This window comes from Lytechinus variegatus, chromosome 13 (genome assembly GCF_018143015.1).
Source record: "Lytechinus variegatus isolate NC3 chromosome 13, Lvar_3.0, whole genome shotgun sequence".
Classification (NCBI taxonomy): Eukaryota; Metazoa; Echinodermata; class Echinoidea; order Temnopleuroida; family Toxopneustidae; genus Lytechinus; species Lytechinus variegatus.
Window position 1 is genome coordinate 26,677,937 of NC_054752.1, and position 27,443 is coordinate 26,705,379.

At 37.8% G+C, this 27,443-nt stretch overlaps 2 protein-coding genes across 2 annotated transcripts in view; both read right to left on the bottom strand.

Annotated features, from left to right (window-relative positions):
* The window catches only part of LOC121426828 (angiotensin-converting enzyme-like), a 15,112-nt gene extending 11,500 nt beyond the window's left edge, over window positions 1-3,612 (bottom strand). The window contains exons 1-3 of the mRNA XM_041623225.1: window positions 3,336-3,612; window positions 2,086-2,247; window positions 698-791 (exon numbers count right to left, since the gene is read on the bottom strand). Of these exons, the coding sequence (XP_041479159.1) occupies window positions 698-791; window positions 2,086-2,247; window positions 3,336-3,581 (502 nt within the window). The 5' untranslated portion in view covers window positions 3,582-3,612. The remainder of the gene's footprint in view (window positions 1-697; window positions 792-2,085; window positions 2,248-3,335) is intronic.
* Window positions 3,613-10,683: 7,071 nt separating this feature from the next.
* On the bottom strand, window positions 10,684-17,148 carry LOC121425987 (ficolin-1-A-like). The gene is made up of 3 exons (XM_041622116.1): window positions 17,029-17,148; window positions 14,806-15,067; window positions 10,684-10,955 (listed from the first exon to the last, which is right to left on the bottom strand). Exons 1-3 carry the CDS (start codon window positions 17,113-17,115, stop codon window positions 10,684-10,686), a joined length of 621 nt encoding a protein of 206 aa, XP_041478050.1. The 5' UTR covers window positions 17,116-17,148.
* Between the last annotated feature and the right edge of the window lie 10,295 nt (window positions 17,149-27,443).

Genomic DNA, 27,443 nt, shown 5'->3' on the forward strand with positions numbered 1-27,443 from the left:
GTTAGATTGATTAATCCTACCTTACACTTAGGGCTCTTGGAATGGATTTTTACTGGGGTGGTGATGTGGACTCGAAAAGAAAGTGAAAAAAAAGGGTTTTTTACTGCAAACTGAAGGTCAAATTTAGCCTAGAGGACTTCTGGTGAATTTGACAAATTTAACAATTTGGCAAATTGGTCCAGAGAAATTTTAAAAGCAAAACAAAGGGGGGGGGTTCACTGCAAAATGAAGGTCATTTTGGGTACATTCTTCCATTTTACACATCTTTGCAAGGACCGTCTTTCGTGTCGCCCATCTTTTATGATGCGCCATGTGAAACGCATTTTAAATAAATCATCTGCAAACATATTTCATTCGTCCGTTAAAATAAGCAAAATATTTGTTTTTAAAATGATATGATATATTATGAAATTGTATAAAATTGGATTTAAAAGCAAGCTAACGAATCTTATTCTTTATCATAAATTTCAGAAACACCCCGCTTATAAGCGTATCATAAAAGATGGGCGACACGAAAGACGGCCCTTGGAAAGACCATTTCGTACAATCGGCCCCTGAATACCTGGGGATGCTGTCTGTGGAGAATATTACACGCAGCAAGGTGCTTCAGCACCCCCCAACCTCGCATCCTCGTGAGTCCCGGTGTGAGTGCAGCTAGCACCCCCGCTTCCTAGGGCCATCCTTACATTCAACTTACCTGGGTCAAATCGGAGGCAATCAGACAAGTTGTTTGGACGGCAAACCCTGGCGGAAGCATAGTTCCTTTGCATTTGGCCTTGTACCTTGTAAAACTGTCGGGACAAAATCCAGAATTAACACGGAGTTCCATTTCGTTAACACTTCTTGGTGGTGAATTCTCTTGCCTCAGCTTCTGCGTGGTCGTATTGAAGTAGAATTTATTGACCAGTTCGAAATTACCATTGGCAACTTGTGCAAAATGACATTTCCTTTCTTTCATTGGGATACTTCCAAGTAAGGTATTATGTAAGCATGCCTGACATAGTTGGATGCAGAAATTCCTTAGACCAGGTGACTGGAATAGCACATGAATGAACACTTTATATGAAGGTTATTTGTTGCATTCCAACTTTGAATGCATTAGCATGTTACCATTATGTACTAGGCCAATTGTTAAATACCAGTCGTTAATGGACGCATAAATTATTTTTAGTTGGTCAAACCATGAAAGCAAAATTTAAAAGAATATAGGCCTATATGAATACCCAATGCATCGAATGTAGCTCAGGTGATCTTATTGCGCAGAATGGAACTACGAACTATTGCATACCGATAGATTTCTAGAAATAAGACACAACTGAAGCCCCCCCCCCCTCCCCTTATATACTGATATACTTATTTTATATTCCTTACTGATGGGTTTTTTTACGGATAGAACTCTACTGATGGGGGTCGACGGATAGGTCAATTGTGGATTCTGCGATTTCCGAAGTAAATTTTCAAAGTCCACCCCAACGTCCCCAAAGTCCACCCCAACAAAAAGTTGATTTGAATAAAAAGAGAAAAATCCAACAAGTATAACGCTGAAAATTTCATCAAAATCGGATGTAAATAAGAAAGTTGTGACATTTTAAAGTTTCGCTTAATTTCACAAAACGGTTACATGCACATCCTGGTCGGTATACAAATGAGAAAACTGATGACGTCATCCACTCACTATTTCTTTTGTATTTTATTACATGAAGAATGAAATATTCTAATTTTCTACCTGAACATGTGGAATTAGCAGTGATTATTAATACAATATGGTTCAGTCAAGTTGCTTCATCTATTTTTTTTAAATGAAATATTGTATAATTCGAACAATAAAAAACAAAAGAAATAGTGAGTGAAGGACATCATCGACTGAGTCACCAAGTTGTGTATATATCACTGTTATGTGAAAAATAAAAGCGAAACTTTAAAATGTCATAATTTTCTTATTTTACATCCGATTTTGATGAAATTTTCAGCATTATGCTAGTTTGATATTTCTCTATTTATTCAAGTCAGCATTTTTCTGGGGTGGACTTGACCTTTAATGACATCCTTTCTGAAGACATGATTAAAATATTTTGATAAACTTACCTCTGCAACTGTGTCATTATCTAATGCAGACACCCCGATGTTCCGTATGAATTTGAGCTCACGTCTAATATCAGATGGGAAGGCATCAACCACACTGTCAAACACTCGGACATATTTAGCAGATCTCTTTTGGAACGCGCTCGCCTTGAGGGTCTCTTGTGTCTTTATATATAAATATAATAAAGTAAACTGAGATATTAAAAATAGTTAAGACATAAATGTCTCGATGTCTAAATCCTATGACACCAAAGGCATTGATTGTATATGCTGTCATTTTTGTCAGCCGATTAGGAGGCACCTGGACCTCTGCCCCTCGTCTCAGACACACCCACCCACTTATACACAGTGGCGTACCTAGGATTTTCCAGGGAGGGGGGGGGGGGATTTCGTCCGCCCAGGAATTTGGTAAGCAAAAAAAAGGTCTTCATCCACAGATATAGGATTTCGTACCAGAAAAAATTGACAAGCAAAAAAAAAAGGATTTTGTACCCCCCCCCAAAAAAAGGTCTTCAACCACAAATAAAGGATTTCGTACCGGAAAAAAAATCGACAAGAAAAAAAAAGGTCTTCAAGTTAAAAATAGGGGGCCACTTGTGGCGCGTCAGGGATAGGTGGTGATTCGTCCAGGGGGTACGCCCCTAAGGTACACTAGTGCTCATACATAAACACCCAAAAAGCCACTGCTTAGAAATTAATTTAAATTTTCAGTGCTCACTGCAAGAAAATAGAAAATGCCTTTGACACTTTGACATAACTAGGTATATACGTTGGCCTATACAAATAAGCATATACCGCTAATTAATAAAATCGGCTATTTGCTACATTGTAAATTTGAAGGCCTTAATGATGTGATGCGTATCTCATGAAAGTATTTTGGTAATCATGCATCTTTCATCTTAGTGATTGTTACATGACACTCACTGACCAAAATGAAAACAGTGATTTTTCTACGATGCATATAGGCTACTTAGGCGTAGAACTGGCTACAAATCCCAAGATATAGTCATCAATTATTATTTTCCGATTTACGTTAATTAATTGATATGCAAAATAATTGTTAAATACTTCTTTACAAGAAAATGGAAATATTACCGATAGAAAGTTCTAAATATCCATAGGTGTAATTAAACTAAAACTCATGCACAAATGAGAAGGGGAAAAACAGGAGTCAGACAAAATAGACGAAAATGATGATGAAGCCCACTGCTTTTGTAAAAAAAAAGAAGAAGAAGCAAAATAGCTATACTCACGCTAATTTTCAGGTTTTCCGCAGTCATATTCCTCTGATAGTTCCAGCTGGCTGAGGATGATGCTTCTGTCACCCGAGGATATGCATTGTTGTAATCCTGAAGAAATTGCCTTGCTGTCGCTAAAGATGGAGGGAGATATTCTTGAACATCCTGGATATCCCCACTAATCAGATGAAGCAGGCAAAGAAGAAGAATACCAAATGCTGGGATACTCTCAACGTTTGAGACCTTTCGAGCTGCCATCATTGAGCCTCTCAATGGCTGTGTTCATTGTTTTTGAGTATTTAGCTACCAAGTTAGCGTACGTGGAAATGACACCACTTTTGAAGTTCAAAGTACATAAACAAACTTTTTTTAATCCAGACCGCGGCGCACCTTCCTCTTTTCCTTCTCTCCATTATCCCTTCTCACTCTCTCCCCTCTCTTCTATCCTCTTGTGCCCTTTTTACACAGGATTTTCTTAACCCCGGACTATCGCTAACCCCGTACTATCCTTAACCCCGTACTATTTTTTTTCCTTTTCACACATGCCAAATTGTTATTGCTAACCCCGGATAAGGAATGCTTGCTTTTCACACACGAAACTCGCTAACCCCGGACTAGTGGTTTATGTCGATCATTCGTAGTACAAGTAGCTTGTACACTTTTTACACACGCTACAATTTCCTTAACCCCGTACTAGTACTATAGGTGGGGCCAAATAGTACGGGGTTAAGCTTAGCCCACTTTCGTTTTACACATGCGATCTTAACCCCGTACTATTGCTCTTAGCACCGCAATTGGTGGGATAACCCTGCTTTTTTGCAGGGCCAAATAATCCCGTACTATAGGTGGGGTTAGCCCACTTTGCAAAAATGCTGTGTAAAAAGAAAGTGGATTAAGGAAATTTTAGCTTGTGTAAAAAGGGTATTGTTTTTTTTCCACTGTCTTTATTTCGTCCATTTCCCCTCTCTCTTCCCCCACCACCCTGTCTTTCTTGCTAAACTGATGTTTGTTTTACTTTCATTTGAAATAAAAATAAAATAAAAACGTTCATTTCAAAACAGTGATATGAAGTTGATCGTGTGAAATTTTGTGGGGGCTACATTTTCTTGTGCTTTTTTTCTCTCCAACTCTAGCTCACCCCCCCCCTTCCCCCTCTTTCTCCCTTTCTCTCTCCCTCCCTCTCTTACACACACTCTTATCCTCCGTAGCATGCCAACATACGGGAATGATCACGATACGTGGTCTTGATACTTTCAATATCATTATCATGGTTATAGCCACGTTTTGTATCTTTGTTATCAATACAGCCGGTAATTATGTTCAAAGTGCTTCCTTCCCATCTTATACAGTGTCTTTTTTGTTGTCGATATTAGATCAATACTCCTGACCACAATGGCTGATCAAGGTAGGGGGGTCGGTGCCCCCACCCCCTTGAGAGTAATAACAAATATTTGTTAGGGGGATATGTTGTGCATATGCACTGCAAGAGCTCCGGTGTTGATTTAACACCAGACCGGAATCTATATTATGTCCACACCAGAGAAGTATTGAAACAACACGAGTTTGGAATCAAATCGATGCTGTTTTAATACTAATTGGAGTTGTATAAACACCTATCTGGTCTTAGACCAAAACCAACTGGAATTGTTTAACACTTCTCTGGTGTGGACATATATAGATTCCAGACTGGTGTTAAATCAACACTGACGTTTTTGGAGTGTGCATTTATTTTTCTTGTCAAAACTTTCCTGACATAAATCACCATAAATTTGGAGTGAAGGCATTTTTACCGGGAAGCTTGTTATATTTCAATTTTTCAATGCCCCCCCCCCCCTTGGAAAATGTGTATAAGACAAGAATGTACAGACAACTCCTTGGACTCTCTATGCCTGTACCCTTTTCAGTGATTGAGTGATATCAACACCAAAGTCTCGATCACATTTACTGAGTATGGCTGGTTCAGCCTCCATACCGATGAACAAAATCGAAAGTGACAGATTTGTCATATTTCAGAACAATCGTATCATTAAATGAGTGAATACATTACTTGTATAAATGTAAAATATTGCACAGAAGATGTTAATCATAATAGAATCCTAATTATTTTTATGTACTACCTTTCACAAGAACGAAGTGATAAATAAATGAATTATATTTACATCAAACTTACCATTCTACATTCTGAGAGAGGAGAAAACGTACGAAATCCAATTCTAGTTTGTTATTTCATGACAAGGAAACTCTTCATAGCCTATGACAACATGACTTTGCTTTTTAAAGGAAATTCATATTTTTGTAACGTTTGCGCTTGTTAAAGAACGAATTACATAATCACTGAACAATAAACATAACAAAATTATTTTAAAAAAAGAAAAACAACTGAAAATATTTAAACAGTAGAAATCTAAGTTTCGATATTACTTGCGTTCAAAATTTGTTCCCAAATAGTTGTATAAGTTAATCAATATTATTAATTAAAAGATGAACAAATAAGTGCATACATAAATACGCCTATAATCCTAAATGAATGAATAAATAAATGAATGAATGAATAAATGAATAAATTAGTTAATTAATTAACTAATTAATAATTACCGAGCATTTAACAAATGTTCACATCCTGGTCTGTATGCAAATGAGGGGACTGTTGACGTCACCCACTCACTATTTTTTTATGGATTTTATTATATGAAATATTCAAATTCCCCTTATTGTCATGTGAAAAAAGTTTATTCCCTCCAGAATATATTGATTTACCATTGTTTTAACATTTTATGTTTCGGTCAAGTTAGTCTATATCACTCTAAAAACACTGAGTAAAATTTTACCAAATATTGGATAAAAAGGGAAAATACATGTTCGCTGGATATTATTTTTGACCCATTATTGGGTTTAAAGCATGTATTAAGGGTAACTTTCAACGCAACATTTTACCCAACCAACATGCATGTTTCCATTTTACACAATACTGGGAAAACATTTTCTTAAGGGTGTTGTCAAATTTGTGAAAACTAAAAATTGTGTAATTGCAACAATAAAAAAAAGAAATAATGAGTAAAGGATATCAATGACTCTCTCATTTGCATGTCACCGACAGGGGCCGCGGAAGCGGGGGGGGGGGAGGGGCTGAAGCTCCCCCCAAAAAAACTTTTTTTCCAAAACCGTGTACAAAAACGTAAAAATTACCATATGATTGTGATTTGTGGCATGGTCAGCCCCCCCCCCCCCCCACTTTGAAAACCGTTCCGCGGCCCCTGACCGAGTTGTGCATGTAACTGTTTTGTAAAAAAAAATAAGCATCACTTTAAAATGTCATACATTTCTCATTTTACATCGGATTTGATGAAGTTTTGGGCGATATGCTTGTTTGATTCTTCTCTATTGATTCAAATAAACATTTTTCTGGGGTGGACTTGACCTTTAATCCATTTTATTCTGTCTCCCAAGGGCTCTGAATGATATTCATCGTGTCGAAAAATATTTAACTTAAGATTATACCGGTGTGTTGGCTCAGTTGGTAGAGCGTCTGTCTCACAACCGGGAGGTCGGGGGTTCAAACCCCGGCCGCGTCAGACCAAAAGACGTTAAAAGATGGGAGTTGCTGCTACCCTGTTTGGCGTTCAACAATTAAAGGGATAGAGCCTCGTCGATCTGGCGCTGCACGGTGGCTGCCGGGCCCACGATCAATTGGGCAAGGCAAATTTTCGGAGTATTTCATTTCATATCTATTTCGAACAATAAATTATGGATTTTCATTTTTTTCATTTCATTTTCATACTTTGTTTCAAATGTAAGATATTAATAGAATAAACAAACAACAAATAACACATATCGTGCAACTGGCTTAATTTTACTTCCACCCACTGCACTAAGATACCAGTCTGTTCGGGGTATTTTGTGTGGGTTCACACCCCCCCCCCTTGTCTCGACAAACTTTAGATAATGAAGATCATATAGTAAGAAATCTTTTTGAAGCAATCGGAATATAAATTCTTCATTTTACGATTAAATTCTATATTCTATTTAAATATGTATGAGATTGACAGAATAAAGAAATAGTGATACTGAAATACCGGCACCTGTTTCATAAACCAGTGGAATTGACCAATGTGTAATTTCACTTCCATCCACTGAACAAAGATTTTGAAAATTTCAGTTTGCTCTTGTTTTCGATAGCACTTTTAGGTCTACGTTTAATTGTATTATTTTCTTCTTTTTTTGAAGATTTATTTACAATTCTGTTATCACAACAGAGATCTTGAATGCCGTCACATTTTTATCATCGTACGACGGGGTCGCATCCCCCCCCCCTCCGCCGGCCCATGTATCGGCAGAATCCAGATAGTCCAGGAATCTGGGTGTAAACCTTGGGAAAAGGATTTGACCTCATTTTTTGTATACATTTATAAAACATAGGTTTCAATGAAATTATTTAGGGGGACATTTCTGGAGGTTCAGCGCCCCCCTTTCCAGATGGCGAATACGATCGTTAGAGATGACGAATACAATAATAACTAGATTTTAATTCGTCATGAGGACGAATTAGGTGGTCTGTCATGAATTTTCATTCAGTTTCGGCTAATGTTGTATGAAATGAATTACTTAGATATGATTGATGATCTTGATAATAGACATCATAGGAATAAATTTGGATCATTGCTAAATGTGATTATTAATGTGGTGATGACAATCGTGATGATTATAATGATGGTGGCGATAATACAATACGGTAAATATGAAATGAAGTTTGGAGCAAAACGTAAAACGCCTTAAAAACTCCTAAAAAATTTCAGACGATTTTACCAAATTGACATTCTAAAATTGCGCAGTGAAAGGCGCCTTAATTTTCACATAAGCTAATTTTTAATCGACAGTTTTAAGTTTTTTATGCAAAATCTTTTTAAAAATCCTTTGTACTGTTAGCAATTTTTTTCAAGATTTCAAGCAAGAATTTTTACAATTTCAGTGGATATAAATTTCACAGAATACTTGAAAATTTATAGGTGATACTTTTTTAAAACTAAAATATCTTTAATACTTTTGTTCAAAATTTCTGCCAACTTTCAATAATTTTAAAAACTGATCAGTGATGTTTTTTTATAAAAAATTAAGTAGAATTTTGTTCTAAAAGTTTGCACAATTTCTGCAAATTTCTAAACATTTCACATCTTTTCCGTCAAGAATTTTCAATATCCATTGATTAATTGAGTATGACTGAAATTTACTTGAAAATTCTTTCGTGATGATTTTTAATGAAAAAAAGTCAAGTAAAATATTAAAATACCAGCAATTTTCCCGCAAAATTTAGGGAAAATGTGTAATAAACTAAATTGCACAATTTTTTAAATTTTATATAAGGTACCTGAAAATTTGTTATACGTTATATTCAATAAAAATGACCCCAAAAAAACCTTGGGAATTTCCACAAAATGTCTGGAATGAAATTTTTCCACCGAATAGCGTTTCAATTGAAGCGTTTACGAAAAAATACATAAATGATGTTTTACAATGTAAAAATTACCTCTTAAAAAGTTCCGGAAAAACTACGAAAAATGTCCTACATGAAAAACCGCAAAACCAGTGCGCTTGAATTTTACAGGAAGACCGTAAAATTGAATAATAAAACATTTTCTCAAATTTTTTTTCAAAAATTAGGCCCAGAAATAATTTGAAAAAACTTAAACAGGTCACAAAACATTGATGCTGTGGTCAAAAATTAAAATTATTCCCACGTTATTTGTAGAGAATTTTTTCGACTACATCATATCAAAATTTGAGAGAAAACTGACCACTATAACGAAGATACGGTCAAATATGCATAAATACTTTGACGTATGTTGCGAAAATGTGTAATTTTTATTTTTTACGTAATTTTGTGGTATTTATGCAATTTCCGGATGAGATATTGACTATATCGACGAGTGAGGAAAAATTGGGGGTCAACGGACTCCCTGAAGAGCTACAGTGAATTTTATATAGGCATATTTTTGCCCACTTATGACTTATTTTGCGAGTTTGCACGCGCGTGCAATGCAAATTTGAATGGACGCGCATTCCGGTATCATTGGTCGTAAGAGGCTGAATGAGGTATCAAATTAATCAGAAGATAATGGACAATGGACAGTCATAAAATAAATGACGACTCGAAGAGGCATACCGATGGTAGGAGCAAGAACGCGCATGCATACTTGTGCGCGCGCAAATTCTTGACATGCTCAAAATGGCCTGAAACGTACCCAAACTTGACCACGGTTGATTTGGAGAATTTTCAAATTTTGACGCGCGCGTACGTGCGCGTCGTGACCTTTGGATGACCTCTGTTGATATGTCCTGATGACTTGTCACCTGAACTTGATATGATGCAAATATGGATGATTTTTTATGATTAGTTGCGATGATATGATCAATCATTTAATTTCACAAGATGGCGCCTAGATGACGTCATCATGATTTGATAACCTTGAAAAGTTTCGTTTCGCATGTCCATAATGATTGCCATACATGACATGAAAATCAAGGAAATTGACATGCCCGATATTGAGATAAAGTGGCCACTAGCTTTGGCAATAAAAATAAAGAAAATTCTGACGAATATAATAGGTGATCTGTCATATTCATGACAGACCACCTAATTATAACACTATCACTTAAAGTGATAATATCATATTGAATCGTATCCGCATCTGGCAAAGCTAGGGATTCAAGTTATGATCATTTTAATATATTTACCAAGATGTATTTCATCACCTTATACCCGGTCCCCGACTTATTTGTAGATTTTTAATTAAACTGTCACTTTTATCAAGTATATCCTTAGATTATGCCATTCTTGGGAGGACAATATTGCATGTATAATAGAGGTTTTACAAAAAAAAACATACCACAGATAAAGACATTTTATTATAATAGGGCACACACAAGTGTTTTGAGAGTATATTCAGGTATCCCGACATTCAACGATCCTGTAACTCTCTCGTTCTTTGTCTTCTCCCACCCTTTCGTTGATCATTATCTTTATTCTTTCTGTCTTCGCACAAGCAAACTAATATTTCTAGCGGCTTCATTATATCCAACACCGATTGAAAGTTTAAAAAGATTTTATCAATCTCAACAGTAACTTCCTACACAAACCAACAAAATTTAGACATTGAACATGATCTGAGTAGTATTATCATAGTGCACAAGGCAATCCGGTGTTAGTCGACTTTGGTTAAGCACAAATACAAATTGGGTACATTATTGTTTTGCCCAAATCCATGGAGCTACAATAGAGAAAGATGTATATGTTGGGAAATGTTCGTTAGACAACTGACATGAATGAGAACAAGTTGATATATATAGCAAGTGGCATTTCATCGGTGTCTTAGAGATCTTGCTCTTCAAATTTGGGTCGAATCTTCATTTCGCTCATCTTGTAAGAGTAAGGTAATTTTTTCCAAGTGCGCCATGAGACACCGTAGCGATTATGTCGACCCTGGTAATGTCGATATATCCCGTTGAGGTTAGATATGGCGCAATTCTTAAACCACCAACCTGATTCGTATGAGGGTCCGCAATCAAGACTATACCCGAGGTTATTCTTGGAGTCTGGTGTGCTAAACATCTGCCCATTGTGATAATTATGAAGGCCGTCGCCTGCAACAAAAAAAGAATGTATGAAATGAAAGCCCTCATTTTCTGCATAATTATGCTTTTGAAAGGTCAAGTCCACCCTAGAAAATTGTTAATTTGAATAAACGGATAAAAATCAAATAAGCTTAATGCTGAAAATGTTATCAAAGTCTTATGTAAAATAAGAAAGTTATGTCATTTTAAAGTTTCGCTTATTTTTCACAAAACAGTTATATGCTCAACTCAATGAGATGCAAATGAGAGAGTCGATGATGTCCATCACTCCCTATTTCTTTTGTTTTTTTATTCAGATCTGACAATAAGGACCAACTTGAATGAACCATAAATGTTTAGACAACAATGGTAATTTCACGCGTTGAGGGAGGAACGAAACTTTGTTTTACAAGAATTAGGAGAAAATGGGAATTTTTCATAATTTGTATAATGAAATACAAAAGAAATAGTGAGTGAGTGATGCCATCAATCCCCTTATTTGCATACTGGCCATTATGTACATGTGTGAAATTATTAAGCGAAATTTAAAAGTGTCATAACTTATATTTTACATCCGATTTTGATGAAATTTTCAGTGTTATGCTCAGGGTGACCAGATTTCACAAAATGAAATACGGGACAATCAACAAAAAAGATCAACAAAAAAGCTGTACAGTGTTACACCTGTGAAAAATTGGAAGGGAGGGTGAACGAAAGAATGAAGGAGAGAAAGAAAAGACGAAAGAAAAGAGATGAGAAGAAAGAAAAAAATCAAGGGGAAAATGAAGGGAAAAAAAGAATAAAAGAAATTTAAATAAAAGGATGAAAGAAAGAATAAAAGAGCGAAAAAAAGTTTCTGTCATTCTTTGAATTGAATACAGAAAGAAAGGAATGGAAGAATACATGTGTGAAAGACAAAATAAAGGATAGAAAAAAAGAAAGTAAGGAAAAGGAGGCGGAAGAAAAAATGAAGGAAAGAAAATTTTTCCTTCATTCTTTGAAAGAAAGAAACAAACAAAGAAGGAAGGAAAACAGTGAGGAGGGAAGGAAGGAATTGAGGGCTAGGAAGAGAAAGAATAAGTGAAAGAATTAGAAGGAAAAATAAAATAAAGAATGAAAGAAAGGAGGAAAGAGCGGGATAAAGAATGAAGTGAGGAGGGAATGAAAACATAATGGAAGAAGAGAAAGAATTAAAAGAAAAAGGAGAGGAAGGGAGGGGGAGAAAAAAGTTTAAAGAAAGAAAGAAAGAAAAGGGAAATTTGATAAAGACAGGTAAGAAAAAGGAGGAAAGAAAGAAAATGAACAGAGAGAGAGAGAAAGGATCGGGAAAGACAAATAGGAAATAAAGATAGATGAAACAAAAACAGGCAAGCAGGAAGTGTAGAAGGATGAGAAAGAAGGATAGAAAAGTAAGAAAGAGGAAAAAAGTTCAGACTTCAAGCAAACAAAAAAAATCCAATCATCTAACAAAAAATCATAATGCTATTTGGCGTATTTCAAATATAGTTTTAAAACTAAAAAAAAAAAGTTTTAGAAATAAATAAAATTTCAAAGTGATTTTTTTTTACTTAAAAATTAGATGAAACATCGCGGCATCACACAACAAGACTCAAAACGAAAGCTGAAACAACAAGATCTAGTTATGAAACTCAAGAACTTGTTCCTCCGATCACATCTCCAAATCATTAATCTGAGAACCCATAATATCATTATACAAATTTCCCGCCGATTTTGTGATTATTTTGGCATGTTTGGTGCCGGTGGAGAGAATCTGCTCCGATCCTACATATAGTAGCCTGCCACACAATGGCAGGAGGTCGGTTCGTTTGCGATGTAGGCCTATTGGGGTTAGCAAGAAAATCACCGCAGAACTTGCATAAGTTTATTTATCGATTTTACTGTTGTCTCTGCTTCGTCATCTATTGGTTATTTTGATGAAAATTCGTCACTTTTAAATACATTTTAATATTCCGAAATACGGGACAAATAGGCGTCCCGGGAAGGGTTTGTCGGGACGCCGGGACAAAGAAGCAAAATACGGGACAATCCCGGGAAATACGGTACGTCTGGTCACCCTGGTTATGCTTGTTGGGTTTTTCTTGGGGTGGACCTGTCCTTAAATATTTAGGGAATATTGGACGGCCTTGAGTTGGATGCGTAGAAATATTGTTCTCCAGTGAGTATTTATACGCATCTAACGCAACCGGGTCATCCATGATTTATTATTTAGATGTAATCTATATAGTTGGAAAAGTCAGCCCAATCCGCCCCTTTACCCAACAATCAATAAATAGTTTAAAACTTCTGAGGGGTTAATGCACCGTACCCATTATTGTCATAGGTTAGCAATTAAAGGTATTGCGTCTGTACCAGCTACATTATTGATGTACAAAATATAATTTCATGAAAAATACATTAAGCGTATAATAATAATAACAATAATTTCAACATTTTAAGGATTAAACATTTTTTTATTTTTTATTTTCACACGGATTAGAGCTCATTATTCTGATTATTGATTAGTTACAGGTATTATAACAACAAAAGTGTAATCAATAAAACCAATAATAATTGAATGAATTACCAAATCTTAGGTTACACAAAAACAAAATGTAACCAAAGTGTGCACATCCATAAAGACCAACCCACAGCTGAAAGTGGAAATATCTAGATATTAAAAAGGTGGATCTTTAGCAAGGTCTTAAATTGATGGCCGGATTTGGCATTATGGGTGAGTGATGGCACTTAATTCCATTGGATTGGGGCAAGAACAGAGAATGTTCGATCACTATAACTGGTATTAGTTCGGGGTCCTATAGCATGTATAGGGTTAGCTGCAAGGTTGGTGAAGAAAGAAGTGGTCTGAGAATGGTAGAAGAGCGTATATAGTGAGAGAGATTCAGGAGCTAGGTCATTGATGCTTTTATATGTCATGAGAAGAACTTTGGAAATGATGCGCTGCCGTATTGGAAGCCAATGAAGTGATTTCAGAATTAGTGTAATCACGAGCAGATCCAGGATTTTCCAAAAGTGGGGCACATTCTTCCGAGGAAAAAGTTGACAAGCAAAAAAAAGAAGGATTTTAACCCAAAATTAAGGATATTGCTACGGTGAAAAAAAAATTACATGCAAAAAAATAATTTTCAAGGGGGAGGGCACACTTCTGTTTCAACGGCATTTTACATTACATATTTTAATTTTGCTTCTCAAAAAGGAGGGGGTATAGGCCGGCTGTGCCCCCCTGGATTCACCATTGGGTGTAGTATGTTCAAATTTTCTATATAGATAGAGTCACAAATTAAGCCTTGCAGCAGAATTTTGAATTCTTTGTAGTCCGGGTGTAAATGTGTGGGATTTCAGAAAGAGCAGAATACATGCACTAATGGAGGTGGTAAGATACAAATTAAAGGAATGGGTAAATTTAGCAGCTGTGAGTTGGTCGAATAGCTTCCTGATTTTTCCAATCTTGAAAATGCCTATTATTCTTAATAATTATGATGTTGAAATGTAAGATTCTTGTCGATTGTCACCCCAAGATCCCTTATCAATTCGCGATAGATCAAAGAGTATTGCACGCGTTACTTGTGCTTGGGGAGGTTTCTGTGTTTATAAAATAAGGCGGAGAGGAATGCATAAAATAAAAGCTCCCGGCCTCCACAAAACAGCAATACATTCAAGCAAGGGAGCAAGGCGAGCAAACTAATTTTCAGAGAGTTTCGTTTGTTTGTGTGTGTTTTTTTTCGGGGGGGGTATTATAATTAAAGGGGCATACATTGGGTGACTTTTGTGAAATACACAATTCAAAGATCCAACGGAATGTGGCAATTTCGGAGAAGCCTTAATGCGCCCCCCTAGTTGCGTACAAATTATTCTAAATTACCTGCATTGCCCGAAAAGCCACTGACACTCAGTTTGTAGCGAAGTGTTTCATTGTCGATTCGAAACAGGGCATAATTTGCATATGCAGTATTTTCTCCAAAGTCTTCCAGATCAACCCGCAGTTCGTAGTTCCTCTGATTCGATAGTTGATGAATCAGATCGTTACCTAGCCAGTGCTCGGAAGAGATACTTCCAAAACCAGTCTTGTAGTCAGACCAGTTTCGGTTGAAATTCTCAGAACCATCATTTCTACGTTGGAAAACCTGTTGTGTTTAGGAACGAAAGTTAATTATCAAAATTTATCATGGTATATCAAATGTAATATCAGACCTACAGAAGAACTTGTTTATTTCAACATTTTCCAATGATACACCTATGGTTTAATAAAATATTTGTTTTCTGTTTTCTGACTGTTTCGGGGGAAATCTACGTTATGACCTTTATGCACTAAGGAAACGGGTGCTAAACCGGGGTGCTAAAGGTTCAACTTTGCGGGAAAGGTGCAAAGCGAGTAATCGTGCATAGTAGAGTTGCACCTTTCACTCGCCACCGTGCCTGCGCAGGACTGCAGCGGGTGGTTTGGGTGCAAGTTTGAAACTTGCGTATATACATTGTAAAAACTGTGGTGTTAAAACTGACACCAATTGGTGTTAATAGAGGACCACACCCTGAGGTTTTAAATTACACCCTAGAGATTGAACATAACACCAAAGAGCGTAAATGTAACAACCATAGGTGTTGTAATAACACCTGTAGGTGTAAAACTAACACCACCAATTTAACACCGGTGTAAAATAACTGGTGTGGTCTTCTATGTACACCGGTTAACACCACAGTTTTTGCTGTGTATTGTTTAGGTCCCTGTCATACTTCATACTTGTCAAAATGCTCGGCAATGAAAAAAAACTTTTTTTTTGTGTTTGTAGGAGTGTGCGTCTTGTATACGTGTTAATAACAAAAAAAGTATTATTTACTTTAATGCGAAATTGCTCCTAAATAATGTCGTCTAGACTTATGGCCTGAGAACAATCTACGTAGAAATCGCCCGAGTTGAGGGGTCTGTTAAAGGTCAAGTCCACCTCAGAAAAAATGTTGATTTGAATCAATAGAGAAAAATCAGACAAGCACAATGCTGAAAATTTCATCAAAATCGGATGTAAAATAAAAATGTTATGACATTTCAAAGTTTCGCTTATTTTTAACGAAATACTTAAATGAACGAGCCAGTTACATCCAAATTAGAGAGTCGATGATGTCACTCACTATTTCTTTTGTTTTTTTATTGTTTGAATTATACAATATTTCAATTTTTACGAATTTGATGATTAAGACCTCCTTGCCTGAAGCACAAAATGTTAAAATAATGGAATTCCACGTGTTCAGGGAGGAATTTCACATGACAATGAACAGAAAATCAAAATATTTCACATTTCATATAATAAAATACAAAAGAAATAGTGAGTGAGTGAGTGATGTCATCAGTTCCCTCATTTGCATACCGACTGAGATGTGCATAAACTGTTTTGTGAAATGAAGCGAAACTTTAAAATGTCATTACTTTCTTATTTTACATCCGATTTTGATGAAATTTTCAGTGTTATGCTTGTTGAATTTTCTCTTTTTATTAAAATCAAGTTTTTGTTGGGGTGGACTTGTCATTTAATATGTTCAGATGTCACACTGGGAGCACGTTCACTAGCGAACCTTCGAGGGAGGGGGGCAGTCTGCCCCCCCCCCCCGATGAACTTTAAAAAGACCTTTTTTGCCCCCCCCCCCTGACGAGGTTGAAGACCTTTATTGCCCCCTCCCCCTTTTTTTGCTTGTCAATTTTTTGGGTGGACGTTTTTGCCCACCCCCCCCCCTGTGGAAAATCCTAGGTACGTCACTGAGCACGTTTACGGTGCAACATTGTATCTTTTTGGAAAGGTACAACTTTGTACTTCTCTTGAATGTTCATTTGGGGTGCAATTCTGCACCTTGTATGTGCAACTTTGCACCATTCAGAGAGGTGCAAAGTTGCACCTTAAAGGTGCTCCCGGTGTGACATTTGGTCTGCATCTTTAAATGTGTAATGTTGAACCGATTTTTGCTAGTGTATTTCATAATATTATTATCCTTACTATAATCATTATTTGTATTATGAAAGAAAAATACGTTCGGAAAGTACGTTCAAAGGAGAGTTCTCACTGATGAATAACTGAGTGTGGCAAAATATTCTACTTACGGTCCAACCTCCCCTATCGGTCTCCATGTCACAATAAACATTGGTATGCTTCCCAGGGTATATGGCATAGACACCACTGACATTCATCCCACGAGCCTGGATGTCGGCACAGTCTACTGGTTGGCCAAGATCCGCGGATGGAAATACTTTCTCATCTTGAAAACAGAAAGTTCATATAGATATCCACACAACTACTCAAAATCATGCTTTTAGAATTATACTGACATCGCAATTCATTAACCCCATAATCATGATAATACAGAATAGACCAAACTGACAATTTTTCATTGGCCCTGACTTCGACATGGCTGTGCCCTTTCTCACTTTTGACAAAAGATAAACGCTGCGAAGAGGGCAATTAACTGTGATCACGTTCACACTGAAACAAAAAAGGCGAGTTCGACACGGCCCACGGTTCACGAACGGAAGTACAACAGACGTCAAAAATATATGCCGTGTTTGATCTAGGTCATGCGGGTTCGACACGGCTTTCTTTTTACACACGAAAAAATGGGGAGTCTGACTCTCGGCTCGCGGGTTAAAACGGCTACGATTTTGGCGGATCAAAAAAATCCGTGTTCGACACGGCTCGCGGATCACATGGATCGCGTTTACACAGCATAAAAATGCGATGTTGAGCACGGCTCGCGTGTCGAACCCCCGAGCCGAGTCACTGAGTAAACACCGTTTGGTGGTGATACAACAGTAATCACCCTTGCGTGCTTTCTAGTAATTCTTTGATAAGTTCCTCTTCATAATGATGTATGTTTGATTTGTATTATACTGTTAATGATTGAAATGAAAAATAAAACTTGAACTTGAATGTATGAAAATAACTGACCGGGTAGGTGATAAGAGCAAGCCTTGTAGCACCCTCCGGGGTGGAATCTTGCACCCAAAGTGAGTGCGGAAAGGGTGCGGAAACGTAACTGTGTGTATGGTTCAAATTTGCACTTTCGTTAAAGGGTTCATTTACACCCTTTATCATGTTATGCACATTACGACCCCTTTTGTGTTGGGATTGTGCCAACTCGGGTTCAAATTTTAACTCCTATCTCTTTAATAGTATATGCAACTCCTTGGGAGGGCCCTGGGAACGATTTTTCTAGTTGGGTACTCAGGGTGCTGATGTTAATTTGACGATAAAAAAGCGGGAAGGTTTCACTTCAAAATGAAAGTCATTTTGGTACCTAGAAATTATAAATTCGACAACCAAAAAACAAACAAAGGGCTTCACTAACAAAGGGACAATTTTTGTTACATTTATCAATTTTTCACACCCACCGGAATTCCAGGGGCCCGTTGCACAAAACTTTTTACCTAAGAAAACTCAGGTTGTTTTTACCGGAGTTTTTGCCCTGTGCTAAAGTCAATGGCGGAAATCAGACTAACCTTAGTTTTCAGTTTTTACCAGAGTTTTCTCAGGTACAAAGCTTTATGCAACAGGCTCCAGGGGTATTGAGAATAATGCACGAAGCAAACCCCCCCCCCCCCCCCTCTGGTGACATAAGTGCGCACGGGCACTTATGTCACCAGGCGCCTGCATACGTAGAAACTTTTACCATTAAACCCACTCTGGCGAATAAACAAAAAACATAAACTGGCAAACCAAATTCTGCCATTGACAGTAACACAGTGAAAAACTCTGTCAACCTAAATTTTCCATTAATGCAACAGGCCCCAAGACGCTTTTACGGGAATTATTGCCAATTAAATTGAGGCGTATTCGTGACTTTCTTGGAAATTGTGCACGTGAAATTGGCAAATAGATATTATCTTAACATTTCTTTAATTGAGCCTGCTCGTGATAGAATACAATTGAACCCCCGGGAACGTTTCAATGAAATTTAAAAAGTAATTTTGGTACCGAGAAATTATAAATTCGACAAGCAAAAAACAAACAAGGGCTTCACTAAAAAAGGGACAATTTTTGTTACATTTATCATTTTTTCCACACCTACCAGAATTCCAGGGTTATTGAGAATAATACACGCAGTTCCCCCCCAAAAAAAAAAAAATCTTAGGGGTACTTCAGCATCCCCCCAGCCCCCAGCTACCCAGAGCCATGTTCGTTGGCTGCACACGAGCACTAGTGTCGCCAGGAGCCTGCATTCGTAGAAACTTTTGCCATAAAAAACACTCTGGCGAATGAACATAAACAAAAAACATAAACTGGCAACCCAAAGTCTGCCATTGACAATAACACAGTGAAAAACTCTGTCAAAATAAGTTTTCCATTAATTAATGCAACAGGTCCCAAGACGCTTAATGACGGGAATTATTGCCAATTAAATTGAGGCGTATTCGTGACTTTCTTGGCAATTGTGCACGTGAAATTGGCAAATAGATATTCTCTTAACATTTCTTTAATTGAGCCTACTCGTGATAAGAATACAATTGAACCACCAGGAACGTTTTAACAACGTATTAGGTTGGTTATCAAACAATTTTCCATTAACCAACCTTTCGCAATCGTAGATTCCATGTTAATGGAGATATTTTTCAATTAGTGTTTTATCACTCTCTAAACAGCTAGTCTGGGTAATTTAACTTTCAGACAGATCTTCAAATACCAGGGAGATGCCTCGAAATTTTGGGTAAATTACAACGATATTATCATTCCAAAAAGACCGTGAACTACCCCCACCAAAATGTAGACACTAATGATGATAGCATTCATATTCGTTTTTCTTAATGTACTCTGGGACATCTCCTGCAAAGCATGTGCAAAGTAATTATTTAATAATAACAGCAAACCCCCTACCGGTTTCGCACTGTTTTCGTTGAACAGGGATAGACTTCTTTCCAGGCCGTCCATAAGACCGTTTGTCATCAACATTGTATTTGACCGTCTGGGGCATTTCCTTCCCGTCCTTAACGGCTGGTGGACAAATGTCTTGACTTCTCTGTCCAGAAGATGTCCAACCTAAAGAGAATCCAATTGAAATAGTGTGAAGGGGTGGGTTTAAAAAATGCCCTCAATTGCTCGCCAAATGTTCCTCTAAAATGGCAAAAAATTGATCATAAGTCATATTAAATAAATATTTGGTAATGCAAAATCGTAAAATAGCCTCAAATCGGACATACTTAAGCTTTTCGACATGATCATAATGATAGTAACAATAAGTGGAGGTGCCGTGACCGAGTGGTCTCAGGCGCTTCTCAATTCACGACACGGGACTTACGTTATCCATAGCTTCTTTTTTTTTATCGTACATCAAATAAATGAAAAATGCTATGTGCATTATGAATACCAATGTGTGTTTGTGTTTTTTTTTTTTAATAATAGCAATATAGCGCTTGACATTTATCAGAACCCTCTAAGGCCGTTTTCATGATGAAGGCGAAGTGGAGTTACTCCAAAGCCGGGCTCCAAAATAACTCCGGAATGAGTTGATACGATTGTACTGTGGACCGACATTACACCTCCTTACAAACTGGGAAGCTCCGCAGGGAGCGGTGTATCCGCAGTCGTTTCCGTGGTTTCCAACCGAGTTCACGCCATATATCTGTGGCGCGCGGAAACTCATGATGCGGAAATGAATGAAGTTACGCGTGAGATAGGCGATACCGCACTTCGGTCACGCGGACTAACTCCGTTTGTAACTCTCTTCTTGAAGTGGGTTGAGTACTCCGCTTTGAATCCAGATTGAAATAATCCTAGAAATTTCATACTGCACTCCAAAGTGGAGTATCTTCCTGGACTCTGGAGTAACTCCACTTTGTCTGTTAGTATGAAAGTGGTATAAGCGATCTAGAATGACACTGGCGCTAGCATGTTTAGCAGGCAAGGCCCCGGGGGGGGGCACTCAGTATATAATGCACAGTGGGTATGTGCCGCGGAGGGGACCCCCATTTTTACACTCAAATTTCCGTTCCAAGGCATAGCATTTTTGCCTTGTTGAGAAAAAGAACAAAGAAAGCCGCTCCAAGGCATAGCATTTTCTTCTTATCGCAAAAAAAGAAGAGAGAAATCCGCTCCAAAGCTTCGCATATTTTTCGTTACGCCGCTCCGATCGCGTTGAATGAGCTGCAATTTTGGTGAAAAGCGGCCGCAGAGCTCCCCGGCGGAGGCCGCGCTAGCTGCATCATGCACGTGCATGACCGTTCCGTAGGGATGCATACGCGCTCACACGCTGGCGATCCGTTCCAAGGACCCCGTTTTCACAAACATTTGTCGTTCCGAAGCCCGTTCCGAGGACCCTGCTTTTTACAATAAGCCCGCTCCAAGGCCCCCGTTTTTTGTCTCGCCCGCGGCACACCCCCACCACTTTTTTGGTCGAGTGCCCCCCCCCCCCGAGGCGCTGTTAGCGTTTGGTATTTCTGTGAATAAATTCCTGCCAGCTCATTGACCACACATAATTTCTTGCCAATGTGCAATAAATCGCTTGATTTTGGCGACTATACTGACTCCATAAACGGAGATCCGAACCAACCGTAACCATAATTACCCCAACCCTAAGCCTAACTCACTTTGTTCTTATATATATAGACACGTTTATCATACACAATCAGGGCCAATTTTGTCTCGAGAAATTTGACAAGCAAAAAAGGGGAGGAGGATTCACTAAAAAAATGAAGGTTGTTTTGGTCTCGAGAAATTTGCCAGGCAAAAAAGGTGAAAATCATTATAAAATTAAGATAAGTTTTGGTCTCGACAAATTTGAAAAGCAAAAAAGTGGAATTCAATTCAAAATCAAGGTTGTTTGGTTGTTATCTTTCTCTATTTTGGCGCACCTTACCCCCGGACCGCACCTACCTTACATAATTCCAGGGGGTGCTGCCAGCTCTATGGAGAATAACACACTCAACACCCCCACTAAAATATTGGGGGTGCTTCAGTACAGTTTGGTGGAAATAAGGTATATAAAATGCCATCTACCGGCATGAAATGCTGGCAGAATGCAGCGGATCGCATCGTCACTTTGGCAAATAAACGCTCTCATATCCATGATATTATCACTCCCATCTTGAATTCGCTGTATTTGGTTCTGGCAGTCTCGCCTGCATTACTCAATTCGATATAGCAGCACTGCAGTGCTGCCTTTGAAAACAGCTAATGAATAATTATTCACAGAAGAAAACACTAAAACGATACAGTATTATGTCCATTGGCCCAAAATAACCTTTAACCATTATCATGTGACCTAATTATCCAAAACAATCACTCTTAATCTGTTAATTGATTACCCTTATGTCGACGTTTCATGAGCTAGATCCATTAACTTTATGTTATGATGCCAATTCAACACATACTCCCAACACGGTCAGAGTTCATTGACCTTTTAATGACCTTGGTCTTGTGACCTGAAACTCGCACAGGATGTTCAAGGATACTTGATTGTTCTTATGTTCAAGTTTCATGAACTAGATCCATTTACTTTGAAAGTTATGATGAAAATTCCTCAAATAACCCCTTCATGGCCAAAGTTTGTTGAACCTAATTGACCTTTGACCTTAATCATGTGACCTGAAACTCATGCAATATGTTTTGTCTAAGTTTATGAACTGGGTCCATATACTTTTGAAGTTATGACAACATTTCAAAAACTTAACCTTGGTCAAGATTTCGATATTGATTCCCCCAACATGGTCTAAGTTCAATGACCCTAAATGACCTTTGACTTTGATCATGTGACTTGAAAATTTAGTAATACTTGATTACCCATATGCCTAAGTTTCATGAACTAGGTCTATGAGGACATTTCAAAAACTTAACCTTGGTTAAGATTTCAAGGCTGACGACTCCGCCGTCGCCGCCTTCAGAAAAGCGGTGCCTGTATAGTCTCACTCTGCTATGAAGGCTAGACGAAAATCGGGTAATCTTAAAAATGTATTGCTTGCTTTTCATAGCATTCATGTTTCAGCACCACAATACAGTATTTACTTTATCATTTGCTTTACCAATATTCTAGCTCATTGCGCTCAGGATCATCCACTTCTAGCTACCTTGTTATTCCAAAAGTTTAAAAAACTTGGGGGGATAAAGCCCTCCTAAAGACATCTAAAAATGTACCTCTGTCGAGACTTCTAAAACAAAATAATTTGGCGCTTTATAAGTCACATTATTATTATTTACATCATTATTGAATGTTGAGATTTATGGAACATCCAGGAAATGTCGTAACCCATAACTTACCCTTCTTAAAATAAATGATAATCAGGACCGTAACGAAAATTCCTCTAACTCTATGACCAGCCATTGTAGAAAAAAATTATGTATAACTTAAGGCAGATGCATGCAAGGAGCGTCAGATGACGTGCAAGTTTCGATTGAGAGAACCACCTCACGGATATACGCCAACTCATGTCTTTTTGTTTAGTTCTTTGAGCAGATGCGCACATCAATTTTAACGATCCCCAAACCGTGGGCCCCTACACTGTTTTATTATCATTTTCTCATTAATTTTCAAGATGATAGAGATAGCTATAAAGATGAGCGAGTATGACTAAAAGCACATGACATTTCAGGTTGAGACTGGATGTGTAGTGTTTTATGATAGGGAATGTTTTGTGTGCAAGAGTGTAGGCCTCTATGATGTATGTGGGTCAGTGGGTGGGGTTGTCTGTATGACTATTGCGCGAGTGGGTGGGCCTTGGGTGGGTGTAGGTCAATGCGCAGTGTCTATAATTATAAACGGGATGTGCTTAAAATGTCTGTGAAGTTACCAAGCCTCAGTGTATGACGAAGAACATGTAAAATATACTTCTTTTTTAACTCCTAACTTTCATGAGATAACGTCCCATCAAATGTGTCAATGGGCTTGACATAAAAGTTCGAGTGCATTAAATTCAAAATTCGGCTAAATCCCCGACGATGGCCAGTCGATAACATAATCATATCTGTAATACCCCCTTCACACCAGACGAAGTTCCCGCTACGTTCTTGAAGTTCAGAAGAAACTCTGGGACGTGGCGCCAACTTTGTTTGAATTTCTCTAAAGATGTGAAATTGTCACGTGCGTGCTACGTCCGCATCACGTTAATGTGACGTTTATGCTGCGTGTGCCCACAAAGTTCATTCTGCGCGCAGAGCCGGTCCATGCTGCGTCGAAACGGTTCCCGCTATACGTTTCGCTACATCCAGCAGATTGCGCGACTTTCTGTACTTCGTCTATTTGGACGTAGAGCCAACCGAGTTTACGTGGTGGCCGCGTAGTGGCAGTACAGTAGACATGGACAGAGTTGTTGCCACGTTTTTTCGGTGTCCGCTACGTCTATGAAGCTGTTGGTAGGTCTTTACTGCGTCATTACTACGCTCGGTTTAGACGGCGCTTCCGCTACGCGGACTTTGGACATGTTCAAAGTCCACGTAGCGGAAAATTTGTTTTCGGAGATCATGCAGACTTTGCCACGTCAATAACAGTTCTCTCTACGCTCTCAGTGCGCTGCAGCAGTTCCCACTGCGTCATGGCAATTTTTCTTTCACGTAGCGAGAACTGCATGGACGTAGCGTTGGTGTAATGGGGGTATAAACGAGCGGGTGCGGGCTATATGCATGCGCATGCGTTAAACGTACGTCGTATGATTGTATGAATTTTCTCTATTTGTAGACCTTGTTTTCAAAGCTGAAGAAGGGAGAGAAATGATCTGTTGATCATAAGGAACCGATTACAAAAGATTTTTTTTTTTTTAGAATCAAATCATCGACAGCAAGTATACGGTAGGGGGCGGGAGCTTCAATACAGGGCTTCCATGGACCTTATGATACAGTTGTCATCTAAAAAAAAAATTTTTAGATCAGGATGTAAAAAAATCATGTATTTAGTTACGTAGTTTGTTCACGATCACAAACATTGCCCAGAATGCTCAATTTTCATTCAGGACAAAATACATGAAATTTCAAAAAATAGAAATTTGCTCACGCTTTTCAATCAGGGCTTATATGAGATTAATATTGTCAGAATAGGAAGTGACTGCTAGGAATTCCCCTTCAAAGAAACAAAAAAAAATCGACTTTGGGCGGCCGATCGGGGATACTTGGGCGATTTCTTTTCGCCCCCCCCCCCCCCCCCTGTTGGCGAAAACTGGATCCGCCCCTGTGAGCAGATGCCTTCATCAATAAGTGGTGAAAACAGCTTGTCTATCTACACAGCCTAGGCCTACAGCACCGCCCACTTCCCCTGATTACATACAACACGATTTTCTTTTGTTACTGATGAACATGACTGTGGCAGCCATTGAAATAAAAATGAAGTATAAGAATACATACGAAGACATTCCAAGGAGCCTTCCAACATTGTCATCGAAATTGAAGGTAAATTATTAGACCAGACAGTAACAAAATTATGTCATTATTTTGATACCCGATTAAACTTGACATGCATTGATAAATTTTTTTTTTGAAAATGATCAAAAGACCCCATACCCCATTTTATAAGGCAGCATCTGTTTGTGACTTTTAAAAAGGTTCAATTTGGAACCCTTTAAAATTTTGTGTTTTACTACCTCAAAAGATTGAAGAAAAAAATCATACCATTTTTAGTTTTGAAGCCCCTACGACGTTTTATTATCATTTTTCTCATTAATTTTCAAGATGACAGAGATAACTATAAAGATGAGCGAGCATGACTAAAAGCACATGACATTTCAGGTTGAGACTGGGTGTGTAGTGTTTTATGATAGGGAATATTTTGTGTGCTAGAGTATAGGCCTCCATGATGTATGTGGGCCAGTGGGTGAGGTTGAATGGCATTTATTTAATCACGGTTAAAAAGCCTGCTTTCAGCTAGAAGCTGCTTTAAGTAAGGCCGTGGACAAATTATAAAAACAAATAATATCAACATAAAACAAGCATACAAAAATAAGAACAAAAAATAGAATAAATCAAAGCATGGGTAAAATACAATTGGCAAAAGTAAAATTGGAGTAAATGAAAAATAAAAAGACGAAAATAATAAACAAAGTTATGTAAAAATTAAACATAAAAAATGAAGTTATATAATGCCCTATCATCAAGGGTGATCGGGGTGGAGAATTAAATTAAGAAAGTGATATTAGACGTGCAAATGTAGTCGGGTTTTTTTCTAATCGGGTTGGTGCGGGTATAGGTTATTGAATAATTTAGAAGCTGAATAAAGGGGACTGTTTTTCGTAGATGATTAGAATGAGGCTTCGGTAATTGAATTTGTCGGTCTATGTTTCTTAGAAGACATTCTCGTGATTTAAGTGTGTTTCGAGTACAAAGAACAGATGGAGCTAGATTATTGACCAATTTAAAAATGGTAAAAAATGACTGATTGTTCCATCTCTTGTTGAGTTGATCAACCTTTAAAATAGCATATAATATTCGCTGTACTAAATCTACTGTTCACTTCTAAGACAGATTTCAGTGCCCTGTTTTGTAGAACTTGGAGACGATTTAGTTGGTTTTTATTGCCATTTCTCCAGATTGTACAATAATAGTCAATTATCGGTTGGATTAAAGCCTTATACAACATAAGAGCTGTGTTTTGGGGGTATATAACATAGAATGCGTTGTAAAGAATAATATGTCTGTAAAACTTTTTTCCTAACAACGTCAATTTGGGGGGTCCAGGTTAGGGAGCTGTCTATTATTACACCAAGATATTTACATTGCCTTACCCTTTGCAATTCATAATTTTGCATTTGTATTTTTATATTATCAAATAGACTGAGCTTTGCTTTTGATCCTAATAACATAAATTGACACGAGGTTAATAGTTCATTATTAGGAAACCATTTAGAAATTAACTTTAAATCTCTGTTAATAGTCATTTCTAAATTTCTGGGCTCTTTAGATGAGATCCTCCTTTAGCCATATTTTCGGTCCGTTGGCATTTTTCAATTTCGCTCTCGCCTTGTAGACGTCATTCCTCATGTTGTACGTGCTAAACTTGACTATTATCGGTCTCGGCTGGTTCCTCCTTGAACCAGTTGCGTATGATGACGATTCGTGTCTCTGTTCATCAACTTGCCTCGGACGTGGAGAGATGCGATAACTGCAATCAATCACATCTGGTGGAACTGTAAGACCAAGTTTGCTGTTAAAAACATCCAGGATGAGCTCGTCAGTCCTTTCTTCTGGTCCTTCAGGAATGCCATAAAGTCGCAGACAGTTTCTTCTGCTGTATTATTCTGCCTCCTCATTCTCGTCTTGTAGCATTTTTGTTTCCTGCTTCATTTCAGACATTTTCTTTTTCATAGTTTCGACTTCTTCCATGTACTTCTTCAAGTCCAAGTTGACAGCTTTGTACACCTTATCCACCACTTGTTCTTCCAACTTTGCAGCTATAACGTCATGTACATCATCTGCTATGATATCTCCTTGGTTTGATCAGGCTCGATGAACGTAGTGAATGCGCAATCTGTTTTTCAGTGTGCTATCAAGGAGCTGGCCCCTTGATTCATCCGCTACAGTTGAGTGACCAGCTGAAATTGTGTTATCATGTCCA

Coding starts and splice junctions, on each gene's coding strand:
- LOC121425987 (XM_041622116.1), bottom strand. CDS start 17,115: ATGAATGTCAGTGGTGTCTATGCCATATACCCTGGGAAGCATACCAAT. Junction 15,068..17,028: donor CCGATAGGGGAGGTTGGACC/GTAAGTAGAATA, acceptor TAAACACAACAG/GTTTTCCAACGTAGAAATGA. Junction 10,956..14,805: donor TGGCTTTTCGGGCAATGCAG/GTAATTTAGAAT, acceptor TTTTTGTTGCAG/GCGACGGCCTTCATAATTAT.